Below are 12,581 nucleotides of genomic sequence, written 5' to 3'. Positions count from 1 at the left end.
CTGAAAGATGTTGGGATTGTCATTACAACAGAGTTATAATGATGGTCTCAAGCTGTTTCTTGTAGTGCAAACTCCAGCCTTCAGCTGTAATGCCTGGAAGGGTGAATACCAGCCATATAAATGTAATCTTTCTAACCAGCCATATGAATGTCAATTTTACAGAACATATCTTTTCTCTTGGGGTGCTTAAGGGTCAAAGCTGTATAACTGAGAGGAGACTTCTACATAGCCTTTAAAGCGAAGAACCGACCAGGGCTTCTGACCTAATGTCCAATCCTTACCTTCTCATGGTGCACCCTGTTGGGTATCTACTTGGATACTGAACGAACGAGGGTGGGCTGGCAATTTGGGATTTAGGTGACCAAATTGTATTCTTATTGGTTAAACCAAAATAAACAATGATGGTACAAAATGACAAAATTTCATGCCGGCTGGGGCGTCGCCCAGTTAAACAAGGCTCCCGTTGTTTTCGCCAGGGAACCAGGGCGAACAGCAAAAAGTCAGCTACTGGAACAAATCGGAAAACACACCCCAACTCAACATCACCAGAGTTAAAGACCGGTACTATCAACGTAAGAAGCCTGAATGGCAAAGAAATGGAGCTAGCTGAGGGATTAGATAAGTACCAGATCGACATAATAGGGGTGACTGAAACAAAAAAGACCAAAACTGGTGAGATCGTTCTGAGCAATAAATACAAAATGTTATATTCAGGCAATCCCAATCAAGGAAAAGAAGGAGTAGCCATAGTATTCAACACAAAATACGAGGCTAATCTTCTTGAATGGCAGTCAGTCTCAAGTAGAGTAATGTGGGCAAATATGAGAATGGGGAACTGGACAATGAGACTTATTTGTGCCTATGGTCCCACAGAAGGTTCTACTAAGGTAGAAGTGGAGGAATATTTTGATGCTTTAGAAAAAGCAACTGACACAATGAAAAAGGAAAAGTTGGTCCTTGTTGGGGATCTAAATAGCAGAGTAGGAAATGATTGTGAGAAAAATCAAAAATATTTTGGAAAAATTTGGAGAAAAGAGCAAAGCTAATAATAATGGCAAATATCTGTTGGATTTCTGCTCAGGACATGGACTGTTTATTACTAACACCATATTCCAACATAAAAATGTGCACAAATTCACATGGACAGAAGGAATAAGAAAAGTCTCATTGACTATGTTATTGTTGATAGTGATGTTTTCTCCCTGGTGCAGGACACCAGAGTGTACAGAGGATTTGAAATTGGAAGTGATCACTATTTATTCTTGAGCAGGATAAAATTGAATTTCATATTGAAAAGAATAACATGTAAGAAAGTTTTAAAGCGAATAAAAGTTGAGCAGCTCTCAGATGTGAACTGTAGACTAAAATACAGAAAGATTATTGAAAAAAAAATGGAAGAGTTTGAGAACAGGAAACAAACCTTGGAGATTCAGTGGCAAACTCTGAAGAAAACATTGATTGATTCTGCCAGAGAGGCATGTGGTGAGGTTGTCTGCAAGGATAAAAAAATCAGAACTCCCTGGTGGACACGGGAAGTTAAAGAGGCAGTGTGAGACAAGGTTGTACATTATCCCCTCTGTTATTCATTATCTATATGGATCACATTATGAAGGAAAGTGGTATTAAACATGATATCAAAATTGGAGATGTTAATGTCAGCTCTTTGGTAACATTGTTATAGAATGTGAGCAAGTTTCTAAAACATGACCTTCCCTTAGTAAACCTATGTTGTTCATTGCAAAGTAGAGATTCACTGTCAACCCATTTCTGAATGCGGGCCCTAACCAATTTTTCCAAAATCTTCACCACCACTCCTGAGATATTAATTAGTTGATAGTTGGATACATTGGTCTTTGCACCACCCCTGTTCAATAGAATTACCATACATTTCTTCCATTCCTGCAGAATGAGACTCACATTAAACAGCCTGGTCAAAGAAATAGCCGAACACTCTTTTAGCTCACATGCTGATATCCCATCAGTCCCTATGCTAAATTCTTATTGCAACAGCTCTAATTCCATGTCCTTATATACGCCTGTGTTTCTTCATCCAGTGAAGAGGTAGCAGTGACCTCAATGTTGCATACAACAGGTTGATAGCTTTTAACAAAATGGGTTAGCTGAACAACCTCTTCTGTAACCCTCATGCCATCTGGATTTAGAAGTGTTATTCTTTCATATTCATTCTTTCTTTTACTTGCAGCACATCCGATAAAATTCTTGTGGTTGTCTTTAGCACATGCTTTCCGTACAACAGTTGTGATTATTCTAGCCTATTGCATATAATGTTCATAATGGATGTCATCCTTATGCACACAGTATTCCTTCCACATTGATGTTTTCTTACAAATCTCTTGCTTAATAAGATTACACATCCATTTATCAATCATAGAATTTTGATTCGGATGATCTTGCTCGTATACTTCATCAAAATTAAAGAGCTGTTTTTTGTTCAGGTAACTTAGATGTGTATAGAAATTGCATCACATAGTGTTTAAGCATTTATCACATTCTGCCAAACAGTTGAAACATGCTAAATATAATGTTCTGTAAAATTCTTGCTTTACAAGTTTTTTTTAATCAAGTATCAGTAAAATCAAATATATTAGCATTCATTTCAATAAATAAATGCTCAACATCCACAAATAAATTTCAAGCTATTCCATGTAATTCATTACAGTACTAGTGTGTGTGTGTGTGGGGGGGGGGGGGGTGTTCTGGCAGGTGAGAGTATCTCACTGACTCATGTAACATAAAGCAGTTACTACGCTGACATTAGAAAGTTTTTTTTAATCAAGTATCAGTAAAATCAAATATATTAGCATTCATTTCAATAAATAAATGCTCAACATCCACAAATAAATTTCAAGCTATTCCATGTAATTCATTACAGTACTAGTGTGTGTGTGGGTGGGGGGGGGTGTTCTGGCAGGTGAGAGTATCTCACTGACTCATGTAACATAAAGCAGTTACTACGCTGACGTTAGAAAGAGCAGCTGTGTTGCTCTTCGTTTTTGCTGTCTTATTTCAAATTAATTCCTGTTATTATCGATGCACAGTATGCCAAAATAAAATGATACTACATAGTGATTTTTAGTAAAAAAAAAATATAAGAAAAACAGCAAAAAGTAATATAGGAAACAAAATGAGATCAAAAGCAAACATGTGGACAGAATGACTTAAAGATATTTGTAAGTACTATTACCTAAGTATTTCAACTATGTGTACAATTTTAAAGGATAATGGAAAATATCTCCAGGAAGTTACAATTGCTATGATCAAATTTCATTGTTGAGAACATTACTACAGATTTTAACATTACATCTATAGGAATTAAATTCCAACTTTATGAAAATGCGTGTTAGGAATGAATTGACTTATAAAGGTGAGAACTGCATGTACTGCTTCTATTTACACATCTTCCTATTACAAAAATTCAAGATCATAAAATGTATTTCCTTGTGGTGAACAAGATTAAATATCTATCTAGCAGTATAAAGGAAGTTTATTTAAATTCAAAAGGATATAACAGTTTTTTCTCTTGATAACTTGGTTTTCTTCTATGCTTCTGAACAAGCAAACTGACTGGAGAGTAATCACAACTGACACTTAATTATATGGTATTGCCTGGAAAGCATCTTACTTCTCTAGTTATAGAAGGATACTTCTGAGTCTTTCCTCCTCCTTTTTTTAATTTAATGTGCCCAAAGGTTGTAAACCTGTGTATGACAAATTCATATTATTGGCAGAATTAGGTAATATAGAAATCCTGTTCTAAAAAAAAAAAAAAAAAAAAGTACCTCCTTTCTCCCTCTATCCCCTGCCCCCCACCACCACCAGCCAGTTCAATGACTAGTATGAAGTGGAGGTCTCAATGAGACAGGCATCTTCTGCCTAAGGACATGCAGTTAAGGAAATGTGGTGCTAGAGAGACAGGACTGTATAACAGGTGGTTTTGATTTTAATTTCTGTATTAAATGATAAATTTCCTCTTTGATTTGCATATAAGTTTGCTGTAAATAAAAAAAGATTTAATAATCATAGAAATTAGTACTGTTATAACACTTTTTTTACTATTCTGAGAACCACTAGCATTGATTTTTTTTCTTTTTCTCTTCTCAAATATTTTTCCATTTTCTAGCCACCTGATGAAAGAACTTATTATGAGCCTCCCCAAGAAAGTGTATATAACAGAAATAGAACAACAGTCCTCAATTCTTTTGTTCCTTTACAGGTAGAGTACTGACTTGAGTTTAAGATATATTTTAAATATATATATATATATATATATATATATATATATATACACATATGTGTTTAAATATATTAAAATATATGCATACTAATTTTTAATTGAGCCTTTATAATAATTTATTTGATTTTTTTAATTGAGAGAGAGGGTTAGGAAACCTCTATCTCGGGTATCTCAAATATGCAGATCACATATAGCCCAATCATCGAAAATCTGTGAACCACAATGAAATTTTAATGTTCGATATAATCAGACTCTTTACTATCTTCAGTATGTTTTTATTTTTTACTTTCTGATTTAGTGCTGACAAAGAAAGGAAATGGTTCAGTTATATAAATAGTATTTTGTCACAAAAACATTCAATATGATGTCAGATATTGAGAAACTGTCCATTCAACTTTATATCCCCATATATTAATATGAGAGGTATAAAGTTGAAAATTCATTCTGTGTTTGAGTATAGAATTCACCTATTAAAGTTGCTGAACTTTGGTTCTTGTTTTAAACTTTCATGCATTTTTTCCCCTATATGATACTTATTTTATCTAATTTTTATTTTATTTATTTTTCTCATTTTTATGTAATATCTTGAACTAGTGTGGAGATATCTCAGCAGTCACATAATCAGTGATGCTTTTCTATTTCTCGTGTCTTCTGTCCCTGTTGACTTGTGCATATCTTAATGTGGGAATACAGTTTTAGTAATGACTAGCCCATGCCCTGAACAGAAATCCAGCATTTATTAGTTTTGTTCATGTGTTGAGGCTTAAGTGCTGTGAGAGCATTATGCTGGAGGTTTAATGGAATATTTTCTGCATTGGGAAAGGATTAAAACTAATTATAACGCTTCCAATATTTCATCTCAGTCACTGAGACATCTTCAGGGATTACAAATAACTTTTGTAACAACACACTCAAATACAATACAATACTAAGCGAAACACGTGGCTGACTCTAAGGTCCTATCTAGGTCCTATTTCTGTGGGCATTTGTAGGTGGCCTAGGATGTAACGTTGGATCTCTGATAATTAAAGTTTCCCAAATTTTGGGAAGTTTTATGCAACCGTGTTTATTTAAATTTGGTTGATTTTTCTGAGTGCTGTCACAGATTCTAAAAAGTCTTTCTTTTTCAAATTTACTGTGGTGGAGCATGGTGGTTTTTCTCCAGGAGATCCTGTGGGTTGTATCCAAAACATGGTCTGCAAGGCTAGCACCAATGTCGTGATTTGTGTTCTTCTAAACAGATGGTTGCTGATCTGCTTGTCTGTCCAAAGTAAGCCAGCTTGCAGGAACAGGGTATTCTATATACTCCAGTTAAAAAACTTACTTAAAAGATATACAGTTTACAAAAAATCCACAAACCTAATCCCCCCCCCACAAAAAAAAAAAAAAAAACTATAGTAGATGCCACTGATGTACCTTGTTATAAACTGTTAAAGTAGCTAGCTAACTCTCTGACCCCACCCTCACTGGTTTTACCACATCCTATGTAAAAAAAAAAAAAAAAACAATCCATTTTAAAATCTCAATTGAAGATCTAACTTTAAATAATACAGACCTGTTGGTAAGCTTTAACATCACCTCATTGTTTATCAATATTCTCTTAAATGACACTTTAACACTCCTAAAAAAAACATTTTTCTTTCTGATATCTTAGAGCTCTTTTCCTGTGCCATCAATTTTGGTTATTTTTCTTGAAAGAACAAAATCTACAAACAGAGGGAACCGCTATGGGCCCCTCCCTCCTCTTGCCAATTTTTACATGGAAAATTCTGAAAAATGAGCCATAGACTCAACCCCTCTCAAACCTTCTATCTGGCTAAGATATGTAGATGATGTGTTCTCTATCTGGCCTCATGGCCCAGACACATTAGACTCCTTCCTCAGTAGCCTACATCCAAGAATCCAGTTTACAATGGAAAAGGAAAATAACAATAGTTTGCCCTTCCTAGACACCTTAGTAACACGCCTTTCTAATGGTAACCTTTTCTTCTCTGTATATAAAAAACCTACTTACACGGGCAGATACATTCACAAACTCTCTCGCCACCACCTATCTCAACAATATGGCATTATTAAAACTCTAACCAATAGAGTTCACAAGCAAGCTTTGTTCCAGTAGAACCTCTCTTTCAACCACATACACAACACCCTCCTTTCCAATGGCTACAATGATTACAAAATTAAAAAGAATAATCAGTTCGTTCCCTATTCCCCAGCCATCTCTTCAGAAGAACTTCAAAAATGCCATCACCATACCCTACCTCCATGGCATATCAGAAAAAATAGCCAGGTCTTTAAAAAAGTGCAACCCCCAAGTAAGCCGGCTTGTCTGCCCAAAGCAAGCCGGCTTACTTTGGGCAGACAAGCAGATCGGCAACTGTCTGTTTAGAACTACACAAATCATACATCTGCAATCATGATGTTGGTCAATCTAGCCTTTTGGATACAGCCCACAGGATCTCCTGGAGAAAAACCACCGTGCTCCACCATAGTAAATTCAAAAAAGAAAGACTGTTTTTAGAATCTGTGGCAGCACTCAGAAATCAACCAAATTTAAATAAACACAGTTGCATAAAACTTCCCAAAATTTAAGAAACTTTAATTATCAGAGATCCTATGTTACATCCTAGGCTACCTACAAATGCCCATAGAGGACGCATCACCAAGATGGAACTTTATAGTCACCTGCGTGCTTCACTTAATATTGTATTGTATTTGAATGTGTTGTTACAAAAGTTATTTGTAATCCCTGAAGATGTCTCAAACTGAGATGAAATATTAGAAGCATTAAAATTAGTTTTAATCCTTTCCCAGTACTGAAAATATATCATTAAACCTCCAACATGATTAGTTTTTATTCTTTTCTCCAGATTTTCCCAAAATATTTCTGTTCTAGTATTCATTTCATACTCTGCTATATTTAGGTGTGCCCAACAAGAGCTAGCCTTATATATGTATAATTAGCTGATTTTAATGACATGAATAAAATTCTTTTACTTCATCCTTCATTCAACGATTCATTGTCCAGTTTACCCAGTTTGAAATTGGCCATTTTTAGTCAAAACTGCCTGCCATTTGAGAATATTATTCACACACTTAGTTTTGAATACTGTAGCTACTTTTTGCTTTCCTTGAATTGCTGTTTTGCTTCAAAATAACATTGTATAATTATTATTTATAAGTACTTCATCTGCTTTATTTATATTTCATCTCTGTTACATATAACACATTCATGTTGGGCTATGTTTCACACATTTTTTGCATCTGGCAGGAACTCACTTGATCATGCAACAAGTCTCTTCTGCATTGTGGGCATGTTTTTACACAGTCATCAATATATATAAAATATGGCATGCCAGTTTCAAGTTATTTGGTAGAATTTGTATAAAAGTAGTGTTTCCTTATTTTGAGTTTTATATAAATAAACATTTGCTTTTAAAAATATTCTGCATGACATAAATGAGTTGTTTTCTGTGCCTAGTGAAATATATAAATATCTAGTGATATTTGTTTTATAATTATACTCTCACAGATTATCTACAAAACCATCAAAAGAATGCAAAGACAGTCACTGCAATCAGTAGTTCTCCTTTCATATCTCTAGAAATATAGAATGGCATTTGCATATGATAGTATAATGAACTGCTGTGATATATTTTCTACAGTTTTTTTTTTTAATTTAATAAAACATTGATTTCAGAAAGGGGAATATGGATGCATACTCATTAGTATACATTTGATTCATTAGTATGAATTTGTATACATATTCGAATTATCAATTTGTTGAATTTGCAGTTATTTTATATACAGGTGCTGAATATTACCATTTACATGAATATAGTGTCCATTCTTATTTCCAACTACTAGTCATCAGAAATAAATATAATTTTGGAAATTATATAAAATATTACATTTTTTACATTTCATTCTCAAATAAAATCTATTCACCATGTTTAGAAATGCAGATAAAGTTTCACAGTACTTTATTGCATCTTCATAATTCTTTATTTTACTTCAGATAATTTCCAAAAACAAACAAGCTTTGCCATCTAAATTTAGGATTAACCAGGCTTTTTGGAAATTTAATTCTTGAAATTAAAGAATAGAAGTAATACACGTGAAATCATCAAAAATTGTTAAAGATTTCCTTATCCATTATTTTGAAATAGGTTTTTATGGATTTTACCATATTTCTTGCTACAGTAAAATGCTTATGTTCTGCTTGCAACAGTAGTGAACAAATCTCTCACCACTACTGCTAGTGGTGGCTGGAGATTTGTTCACCATTCATAAGTTATACATAAGCATGAATAACTTGTAAAATAATATATTGGTATTATAATTGATTATAAAATATTTTTAATATAAAATTATATTAATATAATTTTATATTAAGATTATAATATAAAAACTGGTAAATATTTGAATATAAAAGAAGCATAGTGCTTATTTCCAGATCGTAAACTTATTATTAAGGGAAACCTCCAGAGAATGAGGGACTCATCGAGGAAGACTACATACTACCCACACCAACTGTCATACTTGTTCTTGAATTCATTCACACTACCTGTGCTCATCAACCTCCAGTGGCAAACCATTCCAAACATGCACCATTCTATGAGAGAAAAATCTAGCTCTCACCCACTTATGACTGCATTCATTCTCAACTTCTATGGATGCTCTCTTATCCAGAACTGCCGCTAGGGTCTTTGCCGCCCGCATGCAATTTCTATCTAAGAGCCATTGTAACGATCCAGGCATGTGTGGTTCTTTTACGATAATAAAAGTTTAAATTATTTGAAATTTCTTAAATAAATTTTGACAGAACAGCCACATGTTGGTTCGCTAAATGTAACGAACCTGGGGTGTTGACTAGGCAGGATAATCGTTAAAAACCCGAATATTCAAAAAATTCTCAAAAGTTAAAGCAAATTTTGATAAAGCCACTTCACTTTAATCGTTGAATATAATGATACAGGGATTATAGCCTTCTCACCGACCAGAATCGCTAACAAAATTAAAATAAATTTTAATTAAATTTAAAATTTATTTGAACTAAAGTTTAAAAAATTCTTGCATTTTACAAGTTACTAAATTCTTAGTAACTTGTAAAAATTTTTTAATAATTTTTATAACTGGAACTATCTTTTAGGAAAGTAAAAGAAACTCAAGATAGATGAGAAAATAAGAAAAGAATTCAGAAATAATTAGAACATTTAATATAAGTATTCAAAAAATAACATCTTTATAGAATAAAAGAAAATAAATTAAATTACATAAATATACTGGAAATTTTTTTATTAAAATTTTAGGATTTTTGATTTCATATTCACAAAATTAGAAATAATGGTCTTAAAGTCTAATTCCCCACATATATCATTTTCAATAGCTATTAACGCCAAACTAGCAAGCCTTTTTTGTGACATACTTGTTCTTAAGTAGGTTTTAATCAATTTCAACTTGGAAAAGGAACGTTCACCGCTCGCTACACTAACAGGTAAGGTTAATAGTATTCTTAAAGCAATTGACAATTTAGGGGAAGATAAATTATTGGACACAATCACAATAAAATTAAGAATATCGAAAGGGTTTTGAATATTTAAATTATCCTTCCGAAAAATATCACGGAAAGCACATAACTCATCATATAGTTCTATTGCATTTACATCTTTATTGTCGCTGTCCTTCAAGAGAATCTCTGAATCATCACAATTTTTTCGTAAATCTTTGTTATGAATTTGTAATAATCAATACAAGAAATTGATATTATCATAATAAAACACATTCACTCTAAATTTATCTTCTGGCGATTGTGGCGTTTCATCAATGCTCGTAGTCAAATTCTCGTGTCTTCTTTCATCGTCAGACTTCCGTACCAGTTTTAAATTCTTGTTCTCCGTCCACCTCTTCACTCAGTTCTTTCGCCGTTTTAGAACTTCTTTAAAATTTGTATCTGATCGATACTCTTGTAAGAATATTTTTAAGTTTTCGATAGATTCTAAAGCAAGTGCAATGTTCATATTTTTGTCTTGAAGCATTTTACTCACAGGGTTTATTCTGTTAAGTAAATCATGCCAAGTTATAAGAGAGGAAATAAATTTGTAGTCCTTTATTTTAGCACATAATGTTTGTGTTTCATGCTGAGTTTCTTTATTAAAATTTTCATTATTTAAAATTTCAAAAATTCCATTGTAAATTTCTCCTAACTGATATCGTAGAGGGCGGATTGCATTAATTTTACTTTCCCATCGCGTTTCTGATGGCTGTTTCAATGTTAATTTTTTTATGAACTTTAAAAGGATTTCCCAACGTTTGTAAGAGAATGAAAAGAAATTTTATATTTCTTGAATGATTGCAAAGAAACTAATTGTATCTGCATTCACTTTGGCTGCATCGTTAATGATTAAATTTAGAGTATGAGCACCATGTAAAAAGCTCGAGGATTTTTGTTCAAAAGCAAATTTTGGAGCCCATATTTTTTTCCCTTTCATATTTGCCCCATTGTCATACCCTTGACCTTGCATGTCTTCAATGGGAATGTTCCATTTTTTCAGTTGTTCCCATTATTCTTGCACATAAACCATGTCCTGTGGAATCTGATATATCTGCAAAACCTAAAAAGTTTTCCCTGATCTTGACAATTCCGTTGTCACAGGATACAAAGCGAATAATAACGGTCATTTGTTCTGTTATGTGTGCAGTCTAAAATTATGGAATAATATTTAGATTTTCAAATTGATAATAAAATTATATCCCTGATTGTGTTACTTAAAGTTTCCAATGTTTCATTTTGACTGTCTTTACTCAAATAGTGTACTCTATTGTTTTGTTGTAGGGTCCTTTCAACATGATTTTCCATAATGGGATCAAACTTCTCAAACAGTTTGACTAATTTTAAAAAATTGCCGTTATTCCTTTCATATAATTTATCAGATGATCTGCGAAAAGCTAAATTTTGGCTACCAAGGAATTTTATAATTTCACTCAAGCGTTCTAAAACACTCGTCCAATGTTTCTTTTCCATTTCATACATGCTTTGAGTCTGGCAATCAATAGTAGTTTTGTTTTTTAAATTTTTATCAAGTTCCAAAGAAATTTTTCATGTGAGTTAAACTAGTCTCATGTCTCTGTACTTTGTACTAAGTACAAAGTTGTACTTACATTTCTCCAATCGTTATAACCTTCTACAAGACTACTTGATTCAGTAGGTGCAAAAAGTTTGCAACAAAAGCAAAAAACAGAATTTAAAGTTTCGGAATAAATGAGCCATGTTCTTGGCACGTGCTCCCGGTTTTCTATTTCTCTATTATAATATGTGTCGCCAAATTTAGGACCATATGTATCTCTGGGATATATATTTTTCTTTTGAACAGGCCTCATTTCAATTAAAACAACTCTTAATTTTTCATCAATATTTCCCCATTCACCTGGATCTTCTAAATGTACAGAGACTAACAATGTGTTAGTTTTGTGGTCAACTACAACTAAATCTTCTCCCAACTGTTTTTCACTTAAATATGCATCTTGTTATCTTGTTCAATAGTTGCAATAGTACTTTCATGCAAACTGGATGACAAATTTATTAAGGGCCCCAGTTCGTTTCTTAATATCTGCTTCTTTCACAGCATGACGCTTACGATTTTGTGCACTGGATAATGTTTTTTGATTCCATTTCTATTTTTTATCCACAACAAATTATTACACAACACGACACAGAGATGAAATAATAGTCCGCACTGCGCTACTGTCAGTAGCCTACTGAGATGCATACCATATAATTGGTTAACTAGCAACAAATGTTTTGTACGAAAATTCGTTTCTGCACATAAAACGTTCACCGTTTCACTTTAGATAGACTGCAGTAGACACAACATTCTGTAGGCAAGCATTTAGCCTGCTCTTGCTGCAAAATTGTAAACAGATGGGTGATCAAAGAGGCGGCAACATACAATTTTTTAAAATTTTTATTTGGTGTATCCGGCCTTATTTATTTTAATATTGATCATTCTAAGAATTTTTTGTTTTTTAAAAATGAACTTATGAACCGTGCTCTGGCGGTGGCGCCGCCCGCATGCTCTGCATGCCTGCTTCCACCGGACTTGCTCTTATCTTTAATAATCTCTGCTATATTAGCATTACCATGAAAACTAAGAGACCAAACCTGCACACAATAGTCCAAGTGAAGTTGTATCAAGACCCCCATAAACAGGCAAAATGACTTCCTTATTTTTGCATGTAAAGGTTCATTTCAGCATTGCAATTATCCTCTTGAGTTGTATTTTGAATCTTTACTACATGGCCCTCGAACATCAACGTTCTATCTACT

General features: G+C 33.3%; 1 protein-coding gene across 1 annotated transcript in view; it reads left to right on the top strand.

Moving 5' to 3' along the window:
- Nucleotides 1–12,581, top strand: part of LOC150099020 (uncharacterized) — a 119,001-nt gene that overhangs the window by 44,214 nt on the left and 62,206 nt on the right. The window contains exon 5 of the mRNA XM_090405793.1: nt 4,142–4,234. Within this exon, the coding sequence (XP_090261919.1) occupies nt 4,142–4,234 (93 nt within the window). The remainder of the gene's footprint in view (nt 1–4,141; nt 4,235–12,581) is intronic.

Source organism: Typopeltis vanoorti, chromosome 15, assembly GCF_054136105.1.
Source record: "Typopeltis vanoorti isolate ZY-2024b chromosome 15, IOZ_Tvanoo_1.0, whole genome shotgun sequence".
In the NCBI taxonomy this organism is placed as follows: Eukaryota; Metazoa; Arthropoda; class Arachnida; order Uropygi; family Thelyphonidae; genus Typopeltis; species Typopeltis vanoorti.
This window is presented reverse-complemented; position numbering and strand designations above follow the sequence as displayed.